The 27,264-nt window shown below is 48.9% G+C and overlaps 1 protein-coding gene across 3 annotated transcripts in view; it reads right to left on the bottom strand.

The window, feature by feature from the left end:
* The window catches only part of KANSL1 (KAT8 regulatory NSL complex subunit 1), a 443,961-nt gene that overhangs the window by 174,286 nt on the left and 242,411 nt on the right, over window positions 1-27,264 (bottom strand). For all 3 annotated transcript variants that reach the window (XM_030221966.1, XM_030221964.1, XM_030221967.1), the window contains exon 8: window positions 969-1,151. In XM_030221966.1, the coding sequence (XP_030077826.1) occupies window positions 969-1,151 (183 nt within the window). The remainder of the gene's footprint in view (window positions 1-968; window positions 1,152-27,264) is intronic.

The raw sequence follows: 27,264 nt of genomic DNA, 5'->3' as shown, positions 1-27,264 counted from the left end.
TGCAGGAGACAAGGGCCTCTTGCTAGGTTTTGGAGATTCACTGTGTTTTATTTTCTTGGTAGTTTTAGCTGCTTTATATTCACAATACTTAGTAAAGGAAGCAAGTGGTGAAGGGATACTTGGTAACAGCTGTGCTTTACATGCTGCTTTATGAGTGCCCTGTTGAAATGTTCATTATTGCTGGGGTATAGCCACAGTCCTTATGCTTGTAAACTGGCTCTCCCTGGACCACGCTCCCTGCCACCAATACCAAAGGTAGGTGTGGGAGGGCAGTAGAAGTCGAGGCTGAACGCATTCCTGATTTCACATCCCCCAGCAAGCCGATTTTGAGCCCTGGTGGGAGGGAGCCTGGCTGGAAGTTGACATGCCATGGCAGATGAAGGAAACAGGGTTGGTAATTCCTCACGCAGTTTAAAAGTGTCACTTTTCACAGCTTTAAGAAAGTCTTCTTTTTATGAGGGAGCTGCTCAATAAAACACACGGAGGGGAGAGAGGCAACCACTCAGGAGTGGGAACTAAAAAACTGAACATTTGGAGGGAGCGGCTCTACATACGGGAATACCTTAAAGGTTAATGAGCTAGAGAAGAGCACCGGCACGCAAGCTCAGTTTTGAGACTTCAAGTGTGCCTGCATTTCCCCCTACTTGTCTATGTTGAAAACCAGTAATACCAGCCCTGAACATAATATATCAGCAGCGTGATCCCAAGGCCAAGACAAACTCTCCAAAATCTTAACTATTACAGAGGTCACTGCAGTGAGCACAAAGCCAAAGCAGAGGTCACCCCAGGTTGCAGCCACTCTCCAGTCTTCAGCAATGAGGAGCACCTACTTCTTAACAAAACCCACACATACATGCTCCAGTGGCACACTACTATAAGCTTATAGATTTGCCAGACAGAATGCCACCATAAACTGTAGGAAGCACTCGCTTTATATCTCACTGCATGATCAGGAGACAGGTACTTACTGGTTTTGGCAAGGAAGGTGCTGACCAGATTATGCCGGTCCTTGTGCATTGTGTTGGGAAGGGAACATGGCGCCAGCTCTTTGTGTTTCAGTGACAGCTTTTTGGGAGGTCTGAGCTTCTCAAATGGTCTGTTCTGCCACTGAGACTTCAGTGTGCCCTGGAAGGGGAGACTTGCAGGAACATCTGTTAGAGACATGAGGAGAGCAAAGTCAGTACAAAAACCTTTATGGAGCAGCACAGCAGCACCGTGCTTTGATAAATCAATCCAGCCTGCAGGCTTCTGGCCACAGAGAACTTAAAAATTTAAATTTATGTCGCTTGCTTCAGGTCACAGAATGAAGACCAAACTGTATGTTTTGGAACTCTGAAAAACCTTTTCTACACCAGCAGAAAGACAAAAGAGTATTTTATTTTAGTTACATTTGTACCCCGCGCTTTCCCACTCATGGCAGGCTCAATGCGGCTTACATGGGGCAATGGAGGGTTAAGTGACTTGCCCAGAGTCACAAGGAGCTGCCTGTGCCTGAAGTGGGAATCAAACTCAGTTCCTCAGTTCCCCAGGACCAAAGTCCACCACCCTAACCACTAGGCCACTCCGAAAATACAAAAATGAGGGCATGTTAATTTTTTTTTAATCAAGTCTTTCTTTATTGGATTCTCAGCACGACACAAATAACACTTGTTGCATATACTGTACATACAAACATCTATTAATACATCAAACTCCCAAACACATTTCCTCCCTTCTCTCTTTTAAAAAAATCAAACTTTAATTAAAATAAAACAAAACATATGTGAGTTCCAGCTCCTTTAAATATATATAGCTAAATTTTTACAATCATTTCCAGTATTTGCCCCACTAAAATATGGAAAACTGCAAAATATGGAGGTTAAGACTATCAGTCTATTCAACTATTACAGGGTGTGTTTTCTGATGTGTCTGGATGCATGGCGCATGCCCATCCAGAAAAGCAAAACTGGCATATTTTACCAGTTACAAAAAATCAGGAAGATCAAATCCAACCAACCAAGTTAAACCTTAAACTCACTATAGTAAACTTGGGTTCAGAATAATTGATCTTTTTATATATATATATATGTATGCACTTTAAAAAAATGCTGAAGTGTTTTAAATTGTTTTAAATGTGCTCAGACCATACCGTTTACACCCATTATATCCCCAAGAGGAATATGTGGTGGTGTCACAATGGAACCATCATTGCACATATGATGTTCCACCTCCTAATATTTGTGTATGTACATACAGCTGCGCCCAAGTAGATCTTACTCACCAATGTATGCGTATATCTATAATACATATGTATAAGTCATGGACTATTCACATTAAATATTGTTAGACTTGAGCTCAAGTCTAACAATATTTAATGTGAATAGTCCATGACTTATACATATGTATTATAGATATACGCATACATTGGTGAGTAAGATCTACTTGGGCGCAGCTGTATGTACATACACAAATATTAGGAGGTGGAACATCATATGTGCAATGATGGTTCCATTGTGACACCACCACATATTCCTCTTGGGGATATAATGGGTGTAAACGGTATGGTCTGAGCACATTTAAAACAATTTAAAACACTTCAGCATTTTTTTAAAGTGCATACATATATATATATATAAAAAGATATTTTACCAGTTGCCAGCAGATGGCACTCCTGCTGTGTGGGCCATACAAACAGAAACGAAAGTTCCTTTCACTAGGGTTACATCACCCAAAAATTTCCTGGCTTGTTAACAGTCACACCAAATAATGTGCAAGAGGGCAAATCAACTCCAAGCAGGATTCATGAAAGGTTTGACAAAGCTGAGAGAAATGAGACGGAGCAAAACAGATAGAGAGAGTATGCAGCCCCTTTCCCCACCATCATGCAAGGAGAGTATGCAGCCCCTTTCCCCACCAACATGCAAGGAGAGTATGCAGCCCCTTTCCCCACCAACATGCAAGGATACTCAGGGAGTCTATCAATCCCGTCTGTACATACAGGCAGCAAATACAAGGGGTGCCTAGTCACAGCCTCCCGCAACATACACAAAGCAGCACAGGCAGGCAACCAAATCATTCTTCTCCCATAATACATACAATGGCTAGCTATCCCTCTCTTTCCCAAATTCAATGCTGCACTGGGTATAGGCCATCACAGGGAGTAGGTGTGGGCCAATGGTTAGAAGAAAGAATTTGAAAAAAAAAATACTATTAGCCCTTAGCAAGTCTAAGATCTTAACTCTGTATATGACGTTTGGTATGGTTACCATATGCCCAGTTTTACCTGGACATGTCCTCTTTTTGAAGACACTGTGGGACATCCAGGTGGGTTTTGCCAGCCTGCCCGTTTGTCCAGGTTTGCAGGGCAGGCTGGCTTGTGAGCGAGCGGGCCTCAGGTGTCCTGTCCTCCCTTCCTGTAACTTATTGTAGTGCCCTGGTGCTCTAGTGGCCTCTTCAGGGCAGGAAAGAGCCACCACTTTCCTGCCTGGCACTGCGCTGACCTCTCTCTCCCGGCACCGCTTCAAAATGTTTTGCGAGGGTACCGTATGAACTAAAGCAGTGCCATGCAGGAGCAAGAGGTCTGCAACAGTGCCAGGCAGGAAAGGGGGGGGCTCATTCTGCCCCGAAGAGGGGACTAGACCACCAGGCATGATAAGGTACAGGAGGGGATGTGGATGGAGTGAGCTATAAAAAAAGGGGGGCAGAAGAAGGCTGGAAAAAAGACAGAGGAGGGGACATACATTGGGGGAGGAGGAGGGAATCTAGCTTTCTTGAGGGGGCGTTAAGATGACACTGCGGTGCAGGGGCATAGCAGGGGACAGGATGGGTGTCCTCTTATCATGGCAAATATGGTAACCCTAATCTTGGGTGGATCACCAACTCTCTGTGTGTCTCTCCCCTTCAACAAGCACAATCAAGTGGCCATTTTCATATTAAAACCCAGATTGGGACCAAACACTCTATCTTCAACCTCTAACCACAGTGCTACTAAGCTCTCCAGGAACATGGGTGGACTCTTTGCACACTCAACCTGCTCAACATTAATTGCCATGTGCTTCTATTTATAACTCTTTGGAGACTGAATCTTATCATGGCACCTGTTACAGTAAACATCAAGTGAAGCATTGCACAGAAGGTGAGATTTAATCATACCTGTTAATTTCCTTTCCTTGAGTCCTACTGGGCCAGATTAGATAAACAGGCTGAGTCCTACTACTAGCAAATGGAGGTAGAGATACTGATCTCTTCCAATGACATCACCAGGTATAGGGACTGATGCACCCTGGAATTCTCTAATATGACACTGCCAAAACAGGATTAAGGCCCACCTTATCACACACCACTTTCACCCCATCAAAACCACGGCAGCTTACACCACAAATTAAATTTCAAATAAATTATATATAAAGATAGCTGGCTTCACTCCATGTAGTAAACATACAATAACCAGCTGTAGGGAAGACCCAAGAATCTTGTCCAACAGGTGAGTGCCATCACTTGTACTGTCAGGGAACTGAGAACCAATCCATGATCCAGGCCCCACTGCAATACAGTATGACGCCGATTATCCAAATGCTGATCATCCGGATGTCCAATTATATGGACCAGTTCAGCCAGAGTGAGAACATGTCCACCCGCATCACCTGCTGTTTCATTTCCCTCACCTGTGGCCCATTATTCCTCCCCCCTCTTTGTAAATCTTCCACTAATCATCCTCACAGTCCACTCAGTCTGCTACAGGAAAAATGAAGATACATACCTGTAGTAGGTATTCTCCGAGGACAGCAGGCTGACTGTTCTCACAAATGGGTGACGTCCACGGCAGCCCCGAGGAACGGAAATCTTTCTAGCAACAAAAGCTTGCTAGAACCTTCGAGGGCGGGCGAGCACACCGCGCATGAGTGGCCATCTTCCCGCCCTTCGCACGAGAGTCCCAATTAGTTCGATAACAAAGCAAAGAGGATAAGGACAACTCCAAAGGGGCGGCGGGTGGGTATGTGAGAATAATCAGCCTGCTGTCCTCAGAGAATACCTGCTGTATGGATCTTCATTTTCTCCGAGGACAAGCAGGCTGCTTGTTCTCACGACTGGGGTATCCCTAGCCCCCAAGCTCACTCAAAACAACAAAGATAGATCAATTGGGCCTCGCAACTCGAGGACATAAGGATTGACCTATGAAGAACATCTGAGAGTACAGCCTGGAACAGAATAAAAATGGGCCTAGGGGGGAGGAGTTGGATTCTAAACCCCAAACAGATTCTGTAGCACCGACTGCCCAAACCGACTGTCACGTCGGGTATCCTGCTGAAGGCAGTAATGAGATGTGAATGTGTGGACTGATGACCACATCGCAGCCTTGCAAATCACTTCTATAATGGCTGACTTCAAGTGGGCCACTGACGCTGCCCATGGCTCTTACACTATGAGCCGTGACATGACCCTCAAGAGTCAGCCCAGCTTGGTCATAAGTGAAGGAAATGCAATCTGCTAGCCAACTGGAAATGGCATTTGGGTGGACTGTCTGAAGGGGCTTGTCCGCTCCACATAGAAGGCCAATGCTCTCTTGCAGTCCAATGAGTGCAACTGACGTTCAGTAGGGCGGGTATGAGGACGGGGAAAAAAATGTTGGTAAGACAACTGACTGGTTCAGATGGAACTCAAGACACCACCTTCGGCAAGAACTTAGGGTGCGTGCGGAGGACTATTCTGTTATAATGAAACTTAGTACAGGGAAGCATGGGCTACCAAGGCTTGAAGCTCACTGACCCTATGAGCTGAAGTGACTGCCACCAAGAAAATGACCCTTCAGGTCAAGTACTTCAGATGACAGGAATTCAGTGGCTCAAAAGGAGGCTTCATCAGCTAGATGAGAACGACGTTGAGATCCCATGACACAGGTGGAGGTTTGACAGGAGGCTTTGACAAAAGCAAACCTCTCATGAAGCGAACAACTAAAGGCTGTCCTGAGATAGGCTTACCCTCTACACGATAATGAAAAGCACTAATTGCACTAAGACGAACTCTTATGGAGTTGGTCTTAAGACCAGACTCTGACAAGTGTAGAAGGTATTCAAGCAGGATCTGTGTAGGACAAGAGCGAGGATCTAGGGCCTTGCTGTCACACCAGACAGCAAACCTCCTCCATTTGAAAGAGTAACACTTCTTCGTGGAATCTTTTCTGGAAGCAAGACTCGGGAGACACCCTCAGAAAGACCCAAGGAGGCAAAGTCTACGCCCTCAACATCCAGGCCATGAGAGCCAGAGACTGGGATGCAGAAGTGCCCACTTGTTCTGAGTGATGAGGGTTGGAAAACAGTCCAATCTCCACGGTTCTTCAGAGGACAACTCCAGAAGAAGAGGGAACCAAATCTGACATGGCCAAAAGGGTGCAATCAGAATCATGGTCCCGCAGTCTCGCTTGAGTTTCAGCAAAGTCTTCCCCATCAGAGGTATGGGAGGATACGCAAACAGAAGGCCCTTTCCCAATGCAGGAGAAAGGCATCTGACACTAGTCTGTCGTGGGCCTGAAGTCTGGAACTTTGTGATTGAGCTGAGCGGCAAAAAGATCCACCGAGGGGGTGCCCCACGCTCAGAAGATCTTGCGGACCACGCCCGAATTGAGCGACCACTCGTGAGGTTGTATTATCCTGCTCAATCTGTCGGCCACACTGTTTACGCCTGCCAGATACGTGGCTTGGAGAAGCATGCAGTGTTGGTGTGCCCAAAGCCACATCTGAACAGCTTCTCGACACAGGGGGCGAGATCCGGTGCCCCCCTGCTTGTTGATGTAGTACATGGCAAGCTGATTGTCTGTCCGAATTTGAATAATTTGATTGGACAGCCGATCTCAAAGCCTTTAGAGCGTTCCAGACCACTCACAATTCCAGGAGATTGATCTGAAGACCCGATTCCTGGAGGGACCAAACTCTCTGGGTGTGAAGCCCATCTACATTTGCTCCCCACCACAGGAGGGACGCATCCTTTGTCAGCACTTTGTGCGGCTGAGGAATTTGAAATGGACATCCCAAGGTCAAATTGGATCAAATCGTCCACCACTGAAGGGAATTGTGAAAGTCGGTGGACAGCTGGATCACATCCTCTAGATTCCCTGCAGCTTGATACCACTGGGAAACTAGGGTCCACTGAGCCGATCTCATATGAATATGAGCCATGGGAGTCACATGAACTGTGGAGGCCATATGGCCGAGAAGCCTCAACATCTGCCGAGCTGTGATCTGCTGAGACGCTCTGGCCATGGAAACAAGAGACAGAAGGTTGTCTGCTCTCACCTCGGAAAGATAGGCATGAGCCGCCTGTAAATCCAGCAGCGCTCCTATGAATTCTAGTTTTTGAACTGGAAGAATATGGGACTTTGGATAAATTAGAACAAACCCTAATAGATCCAGGAGCTGAATAGTCATCTGCATGGACTGTAGAGCTCCTGTCTCTGAGGTGTTCTTTACCAGCCAATCGTCGAGATAAGGGAACACATGCACTCCCAGTCTGCGTAGCAACGCTGCAACTACTGCTAGGCATTTTGTAAGGACCCTGGGCACAGACGCCAGACCAAAGGGCAGCACACAATAGTGGAAGTGCTGTGTTCCCAGACAGAATCGAAGATACTTCCTGTGAGCGGGAAGTATCGGGATGTGTGTATAAGCATCCTTTAAGTCAAGAGAGCATAGCCAATCGTTTTCCTGAATCATGGGAAGAAGGGTGCCCAGGGAAACCATCCTGAACTTTTCTCGGACCAGGAATTTGTTCAGGGCCCTTAGGTCTAGGATGGGACGCATCCCCCCTGTTTTCTTTTGCACAAGAAAGTACCTAGAATAGAATCCCAGCCCTTCTTGCCCTGGTGGAACAGGCTCGACCGCATTGGCGCTGAGAAGGGCGGAGAGTTCATCTGCAAGTACCTGCCTGTGCTGGAAGCTGAAGGATTGAGCTCCCAGTGGGCAATTTGGAGGTCTGGAGATCAAATTGAGGGAGTTCCCTAACCGGACTATTTGAAGAACTCACCGATCGGAGGTTATGAGAGGCCACCTCTGGAGAAAAAATTTTAACCTCCCCCCGACCAGTAGATCGTCCGGCACAGGTACTTTTACAGCGGCTATGCTCAACTGGAGCCAGTCAAAAGCCCGTCCCTTGCTTTTGCTGGGGAGCTGCAGGGGCCTGTCTGGGCGCACGCTGTTGACGCGAATGAGCGCGCTGGGGCTGAGCCTGAAAAGGCTGTCGGGAAGGCGGATTGTACCTACGCTTATTGTAAGCATAGGGAACAGTCCTCCTTTCCTGGAAAAACCGTCTACCTGTTGAGGTAGATGCTGAAGGCGCCCAGTGGGACAGCCTGTCGAGGCCGGTTTCACGCTGGTGGAGCTGCTATACCACCTGCTCGACTTTCTCGCCAAAAATGTTATCCCCCCGGCAAGGAACATCCGCAAGCCGCTGCTGGGTTTGATTGTCCAGGACAGAGGCACGCAGCCATGAGAGTCTGCGCATCACTATACCTTGAGCAGCGGATCTGGATGCAACATCAAGTGTCGTAAGCACCCCTGGACAGGAATTTGCGACACGCCTTCAGCTGCCTGACCACCTACTGAAAAGGCTTGGCATGCTCCACAGGGAGCTTGTCCACCAAGTCCGCCAATTGCTTCACATTGTTCCGCATGTGGATGCTCGTGTAGAGCTGGTAAGACTGAATTCTGGACACAAGCATAGAGGAGTGATAGGCCTTCCTCCCAAAAGAGTCCAGGGTTCTAGATCCTCGTCCCGGGGGCGCCGAGGCAAAATCTCTAGAACTCCTTGCTGTCTTGAGAGCGGAATCCACAACCATAGAATCGTGAGGTAACTGCTTCCTCATCAACTCAGGTTCTCTGTGAATCCAATATTGGGACTCAGCTGTTCTGGGAATGGTGGGATTAGTTAGTGGTTTCATCCAGTTCCTAAGCAATGTCTCCTTAAGGACATTATGCAAAGGGACAGTGGATGACTCCTTAGGTGGCGAAGGATAGTCAAGGACCTCGAGCATCTCAGTCCTGGGCTCATCCACAGACACCGCAGGGAAGGGAATGCCCACAGACATTTCCCGGACAAATGAGGAGAAAGACTCTTCGGGGGAGAAAGCTTTCTTTCTGGTGAAGGAGTAGGATCAGAGGGAAGACCACAAGACTCCTCAGAAGAGAAATATCTGGGATCCTCCTCGGTGTTGGACAAGAGTTCTCTGACTGCAGCCTGAAACCAGGCACGTCTCGACGCCGAGGAACCCCGTCCTCGATTGCGATGGCGAGAAGTCGACTCCCATGCCGGCGGCGATGAAGCTCCCTCCAGCGATGTCAACGGGGAGTCGACCTGGGTGGCGGCCGAGGCCGATACCGCAAGCAGTACCGGCGTTGGAGACCGCACCACAGGCACAGAGCCAGCAGCCGCTTCCATCGATGGTACCGAGGGCGCAAGCACCCCCGGTACCGGAACAGACTGACGCAGCAGCCCTTCCAGAAGACCTGGGAGAATGGCTCAGATGCGCTCGTCCAGAGTGTCTGCCGGGAAAGGCTGTGGGGCCGGCGCAGGAGTCGGAAGCAGAATCTGCAAAGGGCGAGGAGGCGGTACCGGGTTGTCCAAGGACCAACACACCGACACCTCTTGAATGAAGGGTGAGGGGTCCTCCCGGCGTTGGCGCTTCACGGGTGCTGAATCCTTCGACGCCCCGGAGCTCCCGGTACTGTGTCTAGAAGGAGACCGATGGTGATGCTTCTTAGCCTTCGCTCGAGGCACGTCATCAGTACTCTTCGGTACCGACGAAGACGTGGAATCCACATGCCTCCTCGGGGTCGGGTCCGAAAGTGGTCGGTCCCGGTGGGCCTGCACAGCAGGAGTCTTCGAGGCAGGTGGAGACCCAGTCGATGGCTCACTGCTCCCAGCGTGTGGTGGTCTCCGGACAGCCATTACCTGCGCTCTCGATGTTGATGCTATCTCCGGTGCCGACACCGACGCCACCGACCGCAGTACTGATGTTGACGTCGACGCTGAAGTCCCAGGCAAAGCTCCAAACAGATGGTCCCGCTGAGCTAGTCTCGACGCCTGTGTCCGCTTTTTAAGGCTAAGACAACTTACACGCGTCTGGGCGATGGTTGGGCCCAAGGTACTGGATACACCACGAGTGGGGATCGGTACCTGAGATTGCCCGGCTGCATCGAGCGCACTTCTTGAAGCCGCTGGGAATCCTCCATGTCATGGACGGAAATACAGCGGCGGCGAACTCAAAATTCTCAATGGTGCCAAAAAGAAGGGCACAAAAATGAGAAACGCGTATGACGAAAGCGAAAAGAAACTTAAGAGGGGACAAAACCCAAGAATGAAGGGTTCCTTGTTTTTTGTAAAGGGAAAACAGCTCAAACAAGAGCAAAAACAAACGAAAAAACCTGAAAAACCGCGAAGATGAAGGCTCTTTACAGGGCAAAAACAGAGAGAGACCGCAAGCAGCCCCTCCTTCACCGTGGAAAGAAAGAAAAAGAAAACTTATCGGGACTCTCGCGCGACAGGTGGGAAGATGGCCGCACATGCGCGGTGTGCGTGCACGCTTAAAGGCTCTAGCAAGCTTTTGTTGCTAGGAAGATTTCCGTTCCTCAGGGCTGCCGTGGACGTCACCCAGTCATGAGAACAAGCAGCCTGCTTGTCCTCGAATGACATGAACGGGGGAGGGGACACAGCAGAGAAAAGCCTTGCCCTTTCAGCTTGCGGGGGAAGTGGCAGAGAAAAGCCTTGCCCTTTCAGCTTGCGGGGGGACGTGGCAGAGAAAAGCCTTGCCCTTTCAGCTTGCGGGGGGACGTGGCAGAGAAAAGCCTTGCCCTTTCAGCTTGCGGGGAACACAACAGAGAAAAGCCTTGCCTTTTCAGCTTGCGGGGGACACAACAGAGAAAAGCCTTGCCTTTTCAGCTTGCGGGGGACATGACAGAAAAATATTGCCCTTTCAGCTTGCGGGGGACGCAGCAGAGAAAAACCTTGCCTTTTCAGCTTGCGGAAGACATTGCAGAGAAAAACCTTGCCCTTTCAGCTTGCGGGGGACACAACAGAGAAAAGCCTTGCCCTTTCAGCTTGTGGGGGGCCGTTGCAGAGAAAAACCTTGCCCTTTCAAGCTTGCGGGGGCCGTTGCAGAGAAAAACCTTGCCCTTTCAAGCTTGTGGGGGCTGTTGCAGAGAAAAACCTTGCCCTTTTGAAGCTTGCGGGGGCTGTTGCAGAGAAAAACCTTGCCCTCTTGAAGCTTGCAGGGGACGTTGCAGAGAAAAACCTTGCCCTTTCAAGCTTGTGGGAAACGCTGCAGAGAAAAGCCTGACCTTTCAGCTTGTGAGGGATGTTGCAGAGAAAAGCCTGCCCTTTCAGATTCACAGAAAAATGAGAGTGGGGACACAGCAGTGTTAAAAATGGAATCAAAGCGAAAAGAGAAAATTAGGTTCTTACCTTGGTAATTTTCTTTCCTTTAGTCATAGCAGATGAAGCCATTACGTATGGGTTGTGTCCATCAACCAGCAGGGGGAGATAGAGAGCACTCAACTTTTCACAGTGCCTCATGGCCAGCCAGCTCCACTGCCTCTTCAGTATTTGAAGCTTCCAAAGCAGTATGGCAAACCGCAATGGGAACAACATGAACTTTCCTCACAGCGAACGATGGCCCCTCAACAAGGGCATAAACTCAAAAGGAGGGAATGAACACATCCTCCTGGAGGGAATAAACTCGTCCTCCTTATTGTATAACTGGAGGGGATACACGCAACCTCCTGGAGGGAATAAACTCATCCTCCAAAACATAAACTGGAGGGAATGGACTCATCCTCCTATAAGTGAACAAGAATCCTGAAGACTGTTTTCCAACTTTCTCCCAAGGAAGGAACTTCAGGAAACATGAACAGAACCTGAAACAGATTCACAGCATACAGACAATCATACAGGGAGGGCTCATGGCTTCATCTGCTATGACTAAAGGAAAGAAAATTACCAAGGTAAGAACCTAATTTTCCCTTCCTTGTCATCAAGCAGATGAAGCCATTAAGTATGGGATGTAACAAAGCAATCCCTATATAGGGTGGGAGCAGGTCACACCACGCGCTAGCACTTGTGCTCCAAAACACGCATCCCTTCTAGCAGCCACATCCAGCCTGTAATGTTGGGCAAAAGACAGCTTAGAAGCCCATGTTGCTGCACTGCATATCTTTTGACGAGAGTGTGCTCCAGTTTCAGCCCAAGAGGAAGAAATCGCTCTGGTAGAATGTGCCTTAAAGGCTACAGGCGGAGACTGGCCGGCAGGCAGATAAGTTGAAAAAATAGTTTCTTTGAGCCAGCGGGCAATAGTGGCTTTAGACGCTGGAGACCCTCTGCGAGGACCTGATAGCAAAACAAACAGATGATCATAGATCCTGAAAGAGATAGTAACTCGCAGATACTGCAGCAGAGTCCTGCGCACATCCAACAGGTGCAACTGCCCAAAAGATTCTGGAAACTCCTCCTTATCAAAGGAGCGCAAGAAAATAGGCTGCTTTAGGTGAAACACTGAAACCACCTTAGGCATGAAGGAAGGCACAGTCCGAACCGTGACCCCGGACTCTGAGAATTGCAGAAATGGGTCTCTACAGGACAGCGCCTGGAGCTCTGACACCTGTCTCGCCGAAGTAATGGCCACAAGAAAAACGGCCTTTAGTTTTGAATCTTTCTCCGATGCTTGCCGAAGCGGCTCAAAAGGAGAAGCCTGCAGGACCTTCAAAACTAGCCCCAGGTTCCAAGCTGGACAGGGTGCTCGCACGGAAGGCTGGAGCCGAAGCACCCCACTAAGAAACAGTGCCACATTTGGATGAGCAGCTAAAGACACGCCTTCAACCTTACCACGAAGGGAGGCCAACGCTGCCACTTGCACCCGCAGTGAATTATAGACCAAGCCTATTTGTACACCATCCTGCAAAAAGTCCAGAATCGGCGAGACAGGAGCCCGAATGGGTGTGATCGCTTTTGAAGCACACCAAGACTCAAACTGGCGCCAAATCCTGGCATAAGTCACGGAAGTGGAACGCTTGCGGGCCTGCAGGAGAGTGGAAATGACTGTGTTTGAATAGCCTTTGTCCCTCGATTGCGCCCTCTCAATCGCCATGCCATAAGACCAAAGCGGCAGGCGTCCTCCATGGCTACCGGGCCCTGTGACAACATGTTCGGTACCAGAGGTAAAGGAAGGGGAGCCTCCAACAGCTTCCATCGGAGGTCCGCATACCAAGGCCTCCTGGGCCAATCCGTGGGCGATGAGGACCACTTCTGGGTGCAGCCGAATCCACAGGAGCACGCGCCCTATCAAGGGCCACGGAGGGAACACATATAGTAGGCCCGGAGGCCTGAGCTGAGTCAAGGCATCCAACCCTGCCGAGCGAGGATCTCTCCATCTGCTGAAGAAGCACGGGACTTTGGCATTTGAACTTGTCGCCATAAGATCCATCACGGGCTTGCCCCAATTGGCACATATCTGCAGGAATACTTCATCTGCTAGTTCCCATTCTGCTGGATCGATCTGATGCCTGCTTAGATAATCGGCTTGCACGTTGCTCTGACCTGCAATGTGAGCTATCGACAGAAACTGAAGATGCAGCTCGGCCCAGTGGCAAATCTGTTCGGCCTGCGCGGCCAGTGCTCTGCACTGAGTGCCGCCTTGTCGATTTATGTAGGCCACTGCTGTCATGTTGTCCGACAGAACTCTGACAGCCAATCCTTCCAGGGTCACTTGAAAGGCCAGAAGCGCCTGAAACACCGCTTTCAACTCCAGGCGGTTGATGGACCACTCCGACTCCTCGGGTGTCCATAGACCCTGGGCATGCTTTCCCTTGCAATGTGCGCCCCAGCCCTTCAGGCTGGCATCTGTCACTACTAGACACCAATCGGGGAGCGCCAGCGGCATTCCTCGCCGCAGCATGCTGAGAGCCAGCACTCCATGCTGAGTCGGGCCGCAGGGAGCCAAGAAAGTCTGCATTGATAATCCTGAGAAACTGGAGACCATCTTTGAAGTAGGGAATACTGTAGAGGTCTCAGGTGCGCTCTCGTCCAGGGCACTACTTCCAATGTGGCTGTCATCGATCCCAGCAGCTGGACAATGTCCCAAGCTCGCGGGCGGCGCATCCTCAGGAGCAGACGGACCTGATTCTGAAGCTTGCACTGCTTTAGCTCGGGTAGGTATACATAGCCCGAGTCTGTGTCGAACCTGGCCCCCAAATATTCTAGAGATTGCGAGGGGGTTAGGTGACTTTTGGCCATATTGACAACCCAGCCTAGAGATTAAAGTACTGAGACCTCTCTGTTACAGAGTCTGCTCTGATGAGCCAGTCGTCTAGGTACGGGTGAACCCTGATACCGTCTCGCCTGAGAAAAGCAGCTACTACCACCATTACCTTTGAAAAGGTTCGGGGAGCTGTGGTGAGGCCAAAAGGCAAGGCCCGGAACTGGAAATGTTTTCCCAACACCGCAAACCTCAGAAACTTCTGGTGCGTGGGCCAAATCGGTATGTGCAAGTAAGCTTCTTTCAGGTCTAGAGACACAAGAAACTCTCCTGGCTGTATCGCAGCAATGACGGAGCGCAGGGTTTCCATGTGGAAATGCCGCACTCAGGGACTTGTTTAATTCTTTTAAGTCCAGAATAGGGCAAAAAGACCCTCCTTTTCGCGGCACCACAAAGTAGACGGAGTATCGGCCGTAGCCGTGTTCGGCGGGAGGTACCAGGGACATGGCCCCTAACTGAATCAGACCTTGCAAAGTCTCCTCTACCGCAGCCCGTTTGGCGGCAGAACCGCATCGGGACTCCACAAACACGTCTCTTACTGGGGCGTTGAATTCTATTCTGTAGCCATCTCTGATCAGGTCCAGAACCCACTGATCTGAGGAAATATTGGCCCACTCCTGGGCAAAGAGGGAAAGACGTCCTCTGATGACAGGAAGCGAGGAGGGGGCCAACGTACCATCATTGAGAGGGTCGCCCCTGAACTCCAGGCCTAGAGCCGGTGGCTGCGGAACGCTTGTCTGAGCGAAAGGAGTTCCTCTGCTGAAAAACGGGCACGAGAAGTGAACCCAGCAGAACGCCCCGGGCGGTACCTTCTAGCTTCACGGAAGCGAGGTCTGTAAGAGGAGTGGACCGCCTGGCCCTTGGAGGAAGGCCTCGGCCTATCTTCGGGCAAGCGTTGGGGTTTAGGATCTCCCGGGCCTTTAACAATTTTTTCCAACTCCTCACCAAATAGGAGAAGGCCTTGAAAGGGCAACTTCACCAACCTTTGCTTAGAGGCTATGTCCGCTGCACAATGTCATAGCCAAATAAGACGGCGAGTCGCTACTGCTACTGCCATTTGTTTAGCCGAAGCTCTGACAATATCATAAAGGGCATCAGCCAAAAAGGACAAGGCTGACTCCAGCCGCGGAGCCACTTCAGACAAGGGCTCCGCTCCATCTCCGGGCTGTTCCACTGCCTGTTGCAACCACGCCAGGCAGGCTCTAGCAGCATAACAACTGCATGCAGACGCCCGAACAGTAAGACCTGCAATTTCAAAGGACCGTTTAAGTGCTGCTCCAGCCTACAGTCTTGTATATCCTTCAGGGCAACTCCTCCTTCCACAGGGAGGGTAGTTCTCTTTGTCACCGCAGTGACTAGGGCATCTACTTTAGGCATTGCAAAGCAAGCCAAATGCTCCTCACGCAGAGGGTATAATTGACCCATAGCCCTGGAAACTTTCAAAGGTCCTCGGGGTCAGCCCACTGAGCGGAAATAAGCTCTTGGATGGAGTCATGCAAAGGAAAGACTCGAGCAGGCTTTCTGGTACTAGCCATCCTAGGATTCACAGAGGAGGCCGTGCCACTGTCAGGCTCTTCAATAGAAAGGACCTGTAGGGCATCTGAAATAAGCACTGGCAGCTCATCACGGTGGAAAATCCTCACCGCGGAGGGATCATCCAGATCCTGTGGTAAATTCTGCACCTGACTCTGGCTCCTCAGACCACGAAGGCTTGCCAGAACTCTCCGAATCCTCACAGCCCGACCACGGGAGGGGGGAGGGCAATAGAAGGGGCCTCAGATGACCCTTGAGGGAGAGCTCTTTTCAGCATGTATGCTTTATGCACTAACAACACAAAATCAGGGGAGAAAAACTCGCCCTGGGCACCCAGATCCTGTCCAGGGCTAGCCGCTCCCTGAATAGCCTCAATTCGAGGTCCCCCCCCCCCGGGCTCAGGGCTTTCCGTCTCTACGGAGGCCGCGCCATGCGGAGAATTCAAAATGGCGTCCGCTGCCAGCTCTGAGCGGGAAGAATCATCACTCGCCATGCTCGGGCCAGCTCTTACACCTGTAGAGCATGATTTACAGAGCCCCGCTGCTGATTTGCGCTTGCCACACCGGGAACAGCGCTTTACATTCTCTGCAGCCATCGCCAAAAATGGCGGTAAAATTCAAAATGGTGGTTTCGTAACAAAAACGCCCCGATCGCAGGCCCACCCCGGAGGAGTTAGAAAACACTCTTACCTCACCGGACCAAGTATCACAGCTCCGGTCCCATAGAAGAATCAAAGGAAAACCTCTGTTCCATTTTTTTTTTTTTTTTTAACGCTGTGAGGAAAGCAGCAGTAATAAGAATTCCGGAGGCTCAGATGAGTGGGAAAGGCAAGGAAAGGCGAACCAATGTGCCTACATCCACTGAGTGGGAAAGGACAGGGAAAAGCAAGCTAATATGTCCACATCCACGGGGGCATGGGTAAGGCAGGGAAAGGGCTGACCTATGTGCCTTCAAAGTGAAGCTGCTATAGCCTCTAACACCCCGGCTAACAACTGGCAAGCCAGGAGCCACCCCCAGGCAGATTTCTGATGGAGCTCGAAGAAGCTGCAGCCACTCTGCTTGGGGAGATAGAGAATACTGAAGAGGCAGTGGAGCTGGCTGGCCATGAGGCACTGTGAAAAGTTGAGTGCTCTCTATCTCCCCCTGCTGGTTGATGGACACAGCCCATACGTAATGGCTTCATCTGCTTGATGACAAGGAAATTACTGATGCAATTCCCAACACTATTATTAGATTTGTGGCGCTACTTTATATTTCCTTACAGATAATTGCAGTCTCGAATCCGAGTTCCTGACGAACATTTTTTGAAACTCTGCAGAGTCGAAATGATGGATTCAGCTACATGAGAGTGGTTTGTTCAGTGACTATTTTGGAAAAGAGCTGATTAACGCCAAAAGAAGTTGCTGCTGTCGACGGCATTGAGATAAGTGCATCTTTATTTAACTATAAGAATTGATTTAACATACAGGCCCTATTTTGTATATAAAAATGTTTTTACAGGAAGATGGTGCATGAGTATGATAGAAGGTATAGCACTAAAAGATGAGATATTATAACAGTGCATTGTTTATAATATTTTGAAGTACTAGTTTAGTTTACATTCCCTCTTGGGATTTTTTTTTTTTACATGTTACATTTGGGTTTAGAACATATATGTCATCAAACATTTTTATTGTAGCATGTTTTTGTGCTAGATTAGCAGAGCTTGCAGTATGATTTAAACAATTTTGATTGGAAATTTAGCTTGCTTATATGTAAGAATTAGAGTGAGTGTTGTTTTCATTGAGGATATGGATAGACAGATTTAGAAGAAATTCTTTATTCTTTTTCATTTGTGATGAGTTTGTCACGGTTTGGATAGGGAGCACAAGTTTTGCTCACATTTCATTTGGAGATTTTCAATGATCGAGAAACTTATCCACCCTTAATAGCAGGTACTTACCTTTAGATACTGTTCTGTTTGGGTGAGTTACAACTCTGAGAATTTCTCCTTCAAATTATAATATTTTTTCTTAATTACGTATACAAGATCTTTCCACTCATATACCTCTGATTACTTTAATTACTCTTGTCTGTGATCTGTTTTGGTAATCAAAGCAAAAAAGGCATATTAAAAAGATAAAATTGGCATTGTGGAGAAATTAAGAAAGGGAATGACAGGGAAAAATTTGGAATATTGTGTAGGAACAACAACAATATTGGACACAAACCATGAAAAGGTCAACTACCAAACAGGTAGATAAAGCTCTATATCTTTGATTCCTACAAAAAAGATAATTGGGCCATTCCATTTCTGGGCTGCTATTAGCCGAAAAGGCAATGATTTTCAATAAGCAGCTTTAGGGGGATTCAGATTTCAAAGCCAGCACTGGATAGCTTCAAAATTTCAAACATCGCCATGGAATAAGGCAAATTGAAATCTATGGTGAAAATCTTTCTGCGAATTTACCAGCAAATGGCTTTCTTGGTCAATTTAATGTCCTTATCAAGAACTATGACCCTGATTGTGTTTATAATGTAGAAGAAACGGGTCTAAATTGGAAATCGCTCCCCAGTAAGTTGCTGGTTAGTTGCAACGAGCAATCTGCTCCTGGATTCAAGTCATGTAAAGAACGTGTCACACTGTTGTTTAGGGGACATGCAACCAGAAGACAAGTTGGAGTTATTTGCTGATTGGTACATTTAAAAATCCTCACGTATTCAAAAACATAACCTTCCACAGTTGTACAGAAACAAAAAAAAAAAAAAAAAAAAGTCTGAATGAGTTGTGAGGGTTTCCTTGACTGGTATGACACTTGCTCCATACCGGAGATGAAAAGATTTCAGCTTTGTACAGGAAAAAATGGAGATTTCATTTTATTGTTGGACAATGCGCCTTCACATCCTACAGTAGAAAGCCAAGAACGAAAAGGTAGGATTCAAAGTGCTTTTTTTGCCACCAAATGTGACATCTGTAATGTAGTCAATGTATCAAAGACTTGTTTTATTGAATTGATTTTACAGGCAACAAGTGCAACAAAAGCTTATTTTGGCTGGCATGATATCCTTGTTGCTCCAATTGTGACTTTGAGAATGTCAGCGAATGGATATGCAGTGATGCAAATGATCCAGAGTATCAGATCATAACAGATGATGAAATCGTGGAATCAGTACAAGACAAGGAACAAGAAGAATCAGAAACTGATGATCACCAGGTTAACGCTGATGTGGGACAGACATGCAGAAACCTTTGAATGTTTAAATACAGCAATGGCTTAGCTGGAAAAGCAGTGCAATCCAGCTCCTTTTTGACTGAAAAGACTACGCTGCAGAGAAATAAAAACCTTCCTTGTAGCAATTAAGGATTACTTCCTTTTTTTAAATAGAAGCACAGTAGTGTATATACAGTACAAGAACTATGCACTTTACTTTTAAATACTATTACAGCATATTTCCATTTTTAAATAGAAATACAGTATTGTATGTACTACAAATACAGTACTGTAGTTTGTAATTTTTTCTGCCAACTTACTGTTGAAAAAACTAACAACACACAATGCCTTGATTGTGTGCTCTTTTTAAAAAGTAGGTATGTCCAATCATCTGGATTTATGATTATCCGCACCACCCCCTGCAGAGGACAATCCAGATAATCGGTGTTGTACTGTACTTAAGGATGTCAAACTTATGCCTGCCAAGGTAAAAGAGCTCACTCTGCATATCAACACCAGAAGATGCGCCAAACTCAAATATATGCAAGGGATGTAAAACCATCTCTGAGCTCTAAGGCTACGAATAATGATGCAGAGTAACCGCATTTGCTCAGGTGCTCTCTCTCAAGAAAGGGATCGGGATCTTCCATCACCACTGGGACCTGCCTCAGGAAAGGAAAAGGAAAGGGGATGGGACTTGATATACCGCCTTTCTGTGGTTAAAGTGATTTAGATATTATATATAGGTTCTTATTTTGTACCTGGGGCAAAGGAGGGTTAAGTGACTTACCCAGAGTCACAAGGAACTGGAGTGGGAATTTAACCTAGTTCCCCGGGATCAAAGTCTGCTGCACTAACCACTAGGCTATTCCTCCCCCTGAGGTAGAAAAAAAGAGGGAAAGGGGGCACCGTATACCTACGGCAACAAAGCCAATCCAAGGCAACCAGATGGCAAACTATCCCTTTAATAAACAAATCTTTAAGAGGACCTTCCAGCACCTTTCTGAACTCCCTCAATATCCCAGGATGGATCCCCCATCCAGTCCTATGGCTTTGTCCACCTTCAGGTTTTCACTCTAACTAATGGCCACAGCGGAAAGAAAAAAGGAGCACATGCTAGGGCCAAGGCTGCATCAATGCATTTATCCCCACTGAGCTGCTTTCCCTCCTGTGTCTGAAAAAACTTTGCATACCGAAGTTCTGTTCTATTGCCATCAAGTTGACGCTCAGAGTGCCAAACCAGTGCATCAGGAGTTGAAAAGGAAGATGGGGTCAGTTCCCACTCCCCCAGATAAAACAAATTCTGGCTGAGGAAATCCACCTCGAACCAATTCTCTGGTCATCTAGCCAAAGAAATAAGAGAGACCACATTTGCTCTTCTCCAATCCTGTGGAACCTCTCCAGTCTCTGAAGATTTAATAAACAAATCTTTAAGAGGACCTTCCAGCACCTCTGAGCTGCCTCAATATCCCAGGATGGATCCCCCCCTCCAATCCCATGGATTTGTCCACCTTCAGGTTTTCAAGTTGTTCATAAACAGTTTCTTCCATGAACGAGGTGGTATCAAAGCAATCACTGGTTTGCATATGGAAATGAGGAACTCTGAAGAAAGCACCAACCCCCTTGAGGTCCAAGATGGGCTTGAAGGAACTGCCCTTCTTGGACACCATAAGACCAGAGTACTATACCTGCCCCTCTTCTGGGTGGGGGGCTGTCTCTAGCAGGCTACCGAAAAAAGGTTTTTCAGTATCATCCAAAATGGAATCTGCGGGCCAAAGTTCGCTGCTTTTTTTCAGCCGAAACTGACTTGGTACCCAGAACAGCAACCACTCTGCCCTGCCCGCGCCCCCTTCCCCCCACACCCAAGGCCTCCCTTAACATAGTAAATGATGGCCGATCTGAACGGTCGATCCAGTTTGCCCAACAGTCACATTCATTATCAAGTCATGATTAAACTATGAATGTGAAATAAAATAATTAGGCGTTTCTGGGAGAGTCCGTAGAAGTCTGCCCAGCACTGCCCTTACGCTCCAGGTCATAAAATCGATAAAGAGTTTCACCTTTGTTGCTGGACATTCACTGGTTGTCAGTGGAAGCACATGATCATTTTAAAAAGTCCATAATGGATTTAAGATTTTCCATGGGACAGCCCCAGTTTCTCTAACAGGATCCAGACTATTAAAAATAGAGGTCATCGTGACAATTTTCAACTTCACTATCCTACTCTCAGTAGGTTAAAGCGAAGATACTTATCTGTAGCAGGTATTCTCCAAGGACAGTAGGCTTACTATTCTCACAAGTGGGTAGACGTCATTCCTGCGTCACCCGGACCAAAAATATTGTCATAGAAAAAAAAAAAAAAAAAAAAAAGAGAGATTTCAGGAGCGCAAGCCCATCGAACAAACATGCCACTTCAGTTTAAAACAAAAGCTAAAAAAACTAAAGGAACATATTGAAAAAGACAACTCAAAGGGGAGGTGGGAGGGATTGTGAAAAGCAGCAGCCTCCTGTCCTTGGAGAAAGTGAATGATACATACCTGTAGAAGATGTTCTCCGAGGACAGCAGGCTGATTGTTCTCACGACTGGGTTGACGTCCACGGCAGCCCCCACCAACCGGAACAAAATATCGCGGGCGGTCCCACATGCAGGGCACGCCCACCGGGCATGCCCGGCTGTCTTCCCGCCCGTGCGCGACCGTTCCCGTTCAGTTGAATGACAAGCAAAGGAATGAGGAAAACCACAACTCCAAAGGGGAGGAGGGAGGGTAGGTGAGAACAATCAGCCTGCTGTCCTCGGAGAACACCTGCTACAGGTATGTATCATTCGCTTTCTCCGAGGACAAGCAGGCTGCTTGTTCTCAAGACTGGGGTATCCCTAGCTCTCAGGCTCACTCAAAACAAGAACCCAGGTCAATTGAACCCCGCAACGGCGAGGGTATAAAAGAAATTGACCTATGAAGAACAACTAACTGAGAGTGCAGCCTGAACAGAATAAAATCGGGTCCTGGAGGGTGGAGTTGGATTCAAATCCCAAACAGATTCTGCAGCAACGACTGCCCGAACCGACTGTCGCGTCGGGTATCCTACTGGAGGCAGTAATGTGATGTGAATGTGTGGACCAATGACCACGTCGCAGCCTTGCAAATCTCTTCAATAGTGGCTGACGCTGCCATGGCTCTAACACTATGAGCCGTGACATGACCCTCAAGAGTCAACCAAGCCTGGGCGTAAGTGAAGGAAATGCAATCTGCTAGCCAATTGGAGATGATGCGTTTCCCGACAGCGACCCCTTTCCTATTGGGGTCGAAAGAAATAAACAATTGGGCGGACTGTCTGTGGGGCTGTGTCCGCTCCAGATAGAAGGCCAACGCTCGCTTGCAGTCCAATGTGTGCAACTGACGTTCAGCAGGGCGGGTATGCGGTCTGGGAAAGAATGTTGGCAAGACAATTGACTGGTTAAGATGGAACTCCGACACCACCTTTGGCAGGAACATAGGGTGAGTGCGGAGTACTACTCTGTTGTGATGAAATTTGGAATAAGGAGCATGAGCTACCAGGGCCTGCAGCTCACTGACTCTACGAGCTGAAGTAACTGCCACCAGGAAAATGACCTTCCAGGTCAAGTACTTCAGATGGCAAGAAATCAGTGGCTCAAAAGGAGGTTTCATTAGCTGGGTGAGGACGACGTTGAGATCCCATGACACTGCAGGAGGCTTGACAGGGGGCCTTGACAAAAGCAAGCCTCTCATGAATCGAACGACTAAAGGCTCTCCAGAGATGGCTTTTCCCTCTACACGATAATGGTAAGCACTAATCGCACTAAGATGATTCCTTACTGAGTTGGCCTTAAGACCAGACTCCGATAAGTGCAGAAGGTATTCAAGCAGGTTCTGTGCAGGACAAGAACGAGGTTCTAGGGCCTTGCTCTCACACCAAACGACAAACCTCCTCCACTTAAAAAAGTAACTCTATTTAATGGAATCCTTTCTAGAGGCAAGCAAGACACGGGAGACACCCTCAGACAGACCCAACGAAGCAAGTCTATGCCCTCAACATCCAGGCCGTGAGAGCCAGAGACTGAAGGTTTGGGTGCAGAAGTGCTCCGTCGTTCTGCGAAATGAGAGTCGGAAAACACTCCAATCTCCACGGTTCTTCGGAGGACAACTCCAGAAGTAGAGGGAACCAGATCTGATGGGGCCAAAAAGGCGCTATCAGAATCATGGTGCCGTGGTCTTGCTTGAGCTTCAGTAAGGTCTTCCCCACCAAAGGTATGGGAGGATAAGCATACAGGAGACCGGTCCCCCAATGGAGGAGAAAGGCATCCGATGCCAGTCTGCCGTGTGCCTGTAGTCTGGAACAGAACAGAGGCAGCTTGAAGTTGGTCTGAGAGGCGAAAAGGTCCACCGAGGGAGTGCCCCACTCTCGGAAGATCTTGCGTACCACTCTGGAATGGAGCGACCACTCGTGAGGTTGCATGACTCTGCTCAGTCTGTCGGCCAGACTGTTGTTTACGCCTGCCAGGTATGTGGCTTGGAGAAGCATGCCGAACTGGCAAGCCCAACGCCACATCCCGACGGCTTCCTGACACAGGGGGCGGGATCCAGTGCCCCCCTGCTTGTTGATGTAATACATTGCAACCTGGTTGTCTGTCCGAATTTGGATGATTTGGTAGGACAGCCGATCTCTGAAGGCCTTCAGTGCGTTCCAGACCACTCGGAGCTCCAGGAGGTTGATCTGAAGATCTTTTTCCTGGAGGGACCACAGCCCTTGGGTGTGGAGTCCATCGACATGAGCTCCCAACCCCAGGCGAGCTGCATCAGTCGTCAGCACCTTCGTGGGCTGTGGAATTTGGAATGGACGTCCTAGGGTCAAATTGGTCAGAATGGTCCACCAGTGCAACTGAGGGACAGACGGATGACATCTTCTAGATTCCCGGCAGCTTGACACCACTGGGAAGCTAGGGTCCATTGAGCAGGTCTCATGTGAAGGCGAGCCATGGGAGTCACATGAACCATGGAGGCCATATGACCCAGGAGTCTCAACATGTGCCGAGCTGTGACCTGCTGAGACGCTCTGGTCTGAGAGGCAAGGGATAGAAGGTTCTGCGCCCTTGCTTCGGGAAGAAAGGCCTGAGCCGTCTGAGAATTCAGCAGCGCTCCTATGAATTCCAGAGATTGGACTGGCTGGAGATGGGACTTTGGGTAATTTATCACAAACCCTAGCAGCTCCAGAAGGTGGATAGTGCACTGCATGGACCGAAGAGCTCCTGCCTCTGAGGTGCTCTTGACCAGCCAATCATCGAGATACGGGAACACATGCACTCCCAGCCTGCGTACATACGCCGCAACCACCATGAGACACTTTGTGAACACCCGTGGTGCAGAGGCGAGCCCAAAGGGCAGCACACAATACTGAAAGTGCCGTGTCTCCAGACGGAATCGGAGATACTGTCTGTGAACTGGCAGTATCGAGATGTGAGTGTAAGCGTCCTTTAAATCCAGGGAACATAACCAATCATCTTTCTGAATCATTGGTAGAAGGGTGCCCAAGGAAAGCATCCTGAACTTCTCTTTGACCAGGTATTTGTTCAGGCCACTCAGGTCTAGGATGGGGCGCATCCCCCCTATTTTCTTTTCCACAAGGAAATATCTGAAATAGAATCCCTGCCCTTCCTGCCCGGGTGGCACGGGCTCGACCGCATTGGCGCTGAGAAGGGCAGAGAGTTCCTCTGCAAAGTACCTGCCTGTGATGGGAGCTGAAGGATTGGGCTCCCGGTGGACAATTTGGTGGAGTGGAGGCCAAATTCAGGGTGTACCCGCACCACACTATTTGGAGAACCCACTGGTCGGAGGTTATCAGAAGCCACCTTCGGTGAAAAACTTTCAACCTCCCTCCGACCGGCAGGCCGTCCGGTACGGACACTTTGATGGCGGCTATGTTCCCATGGATCCAGTAAAAAGCCCGTCCCCGGCTTTTGCTGTGGAGGCGCAGGGGGCTGCTGAGGCGCACGCTGTTGACGGGAACGAGCACGCTGGGAATGTCCCTGTGCCTGAGGAGGCCTTCGGGCCGGCTGGGTGTACCTACGCTTGTTGTAGGCATAGGGCGCAGCCTGCCGGGCCCGGGAAAAACGTCCACCTGCAGAGGTGGATGCTGAAGGCGCCCGGTGGGAGAGCTTGTCGAGAGCGGTTTCCCGCTGGTGTAGTTGGTCCACCAACTGCTTGACCTTCTCGCCGAAAATGTTATTCCCCCGGCAAGGGACATCCGCCAGTCGTTGCTGGGTGCGGTTGTCCAGGTCAGAGGCACGCAGCCAGGAGAGTCTGCGCATCACTATACCTTGGGCCACAGCTCGGGATGCCACATCACAGGGCTCTCCCACCGGGCGCCTTCAGCATCCACCTCTGCAGGTGGACTTTTTTCCCGGGCCCGGCGAAATCAAAGTCGTCGATGGTGGCGGTGAAAAGCACACCCGAAAAAGAAATGACCGCGCGGCCACAAGGCCGCAACGAAGCGCCCTCGCGACTAAAAACGACGAGGGGACTCTTTTTTTTTTTTAACACAATGAAAAGAAAGAAATACGCGAACGCTTACGAAGTGAGAAAAAGCTCGCGGTTAGGCCGCAATCCGGTTTCCGGGGCTGACAGAGAGATGGCGATACATTTCTCTCCATCGCGAAATAGAAAAAAACTGAGAGGGAACGGTCGCGCACGGGTGGGAAAGACGGCCGCACATGGTGGGCGTGCCCTGCGTGCGGGACTGCCCGCAAAGTTTTGTTCCGGTTGGTGGGGGCTGCCGTGGACGTGAACCCAGTCGTGAGAACAAGCAGCCTGCTTGTCCTCGGAGAATACCTGCTACAGTTAAGCATCTTCGCTTTGTATGAGAACAAGTAGACTATTATTCTCACAAGTGGGGAATCCCTAGTATCCAGGCTCACCCAAAACAAACATTGATCAATTGAGCCTCGCAACGGCGAGGGCTTAACGCAGATTAACCTGAAACCATATACAAACAAGATGAGAGTGCAGCCCGGAACAGAATAAAACAGGCCTAGGAGGGTGGAGTTAGATTCTAGACTCCGAACAGATTCTACAACACTGACTGCCCAAACTGACTGTCGCATCAGATATCCTGCTCAAGGCAATAGCGAGATGTGAATGTGTGGACTGAAGACCATGTCGAAGCCTTGCAAATCTCTTCAATGGAGGCTGACTTCAAGTGGGCTACCGAATCAGCCATGGCTTAGACATCATGAGCCGTGACATGACCCTCCAAAGTCTGCTCAGCCTAGGCATAAGCGAAGGAAATGCAATCTGCTAGCCAATTGGAAATGGTGTGTTTCCCGATGGCGACCTCCATCCTGTTGGGATCCAAAGAAACTAAAAGCTGGGGGGACTGTCTAAAGGGCTTCGTCAGCTCCATGTAAAACGCCAACACTCTCTTGCGGTCTAAGGTATGCGAGCTGCTTTCGCTAGGATGGGCATGAGGTCGGGGAAAGAATGTTGGCAAGACGATCGATTGGTTCAGATGGAACTCCGACACCAACTTTGGCAGCAACTTAGGGTGCGTATAGAGGACTACTCTGTTGTAATGAAACTTAGTATAAGGTGCATCCACTACCAATGCTTGAAGCTCACTGACCCTACGAGCTGAAGTATCAGCCACCAAGAAAACGACTTTCCAGGTCAAGTACTTCAGATGACAAGAATTCAGTGGCTTAATCTGGGTGAGAACGATGTTGAGATCCCAAAACACTGGTGAAGGTTTGACAGGGGGCTTTGACAAAAACAAACCTCTCATGAAGCGAACAACTAGACGCTGCCCAGAGATAGGCTTGCCTTCTACTAATTGCACTAAGGTGAACCCTTACGGAGTTGGTCTTGAGACCAGACTCTGGTAAGTGTAAAAGGTATTCAAGCAGGGACTGAAGGACAAGAAAGGGGATCTATGGCTTTGCTGTCACACAAGATTTTATTTATTTTAGCGCATTTATATCCCACATTTTCCCACAAGCGCAGGCACAATGTGGCTTACAATAGCACAGAAAAAAAAAACCTCTGAAGAAAGCACCATAAGACAGAGAACTATACCTGCCCCTCTTCTGGGTGGGGGCTGTCTCTAGAAGGTTACCGAAAAAAGGTTTTTCAGTTTCATCCAAAATGGAATCTGCGGGCCAAAGTTCGCTACTTTGTTTCAGCCGAAACTGACTTGGTACCCAGAACAGCAACCACTCTGCCCTGCCCGCGCCCCCTCCCCCCCACCTCCTCCATTTAA

Source organism: Microcaecilia unicolor, chromosome 12, assembly GCF_901765095.1.
Source record: "Microcaecilia unicolor chromosome 12, aMicUni1.1, whole genome shotgun sequence".
NCBI lineage: Eukaryota > Metazoa > Chordata > Amphibia > Gymnophiona > Siphonopidae > Microcaecilia > Microcaecilia unicolor.
This window is presented reverse-complemented; position numbering and strand designations above follow the sequence as displayed.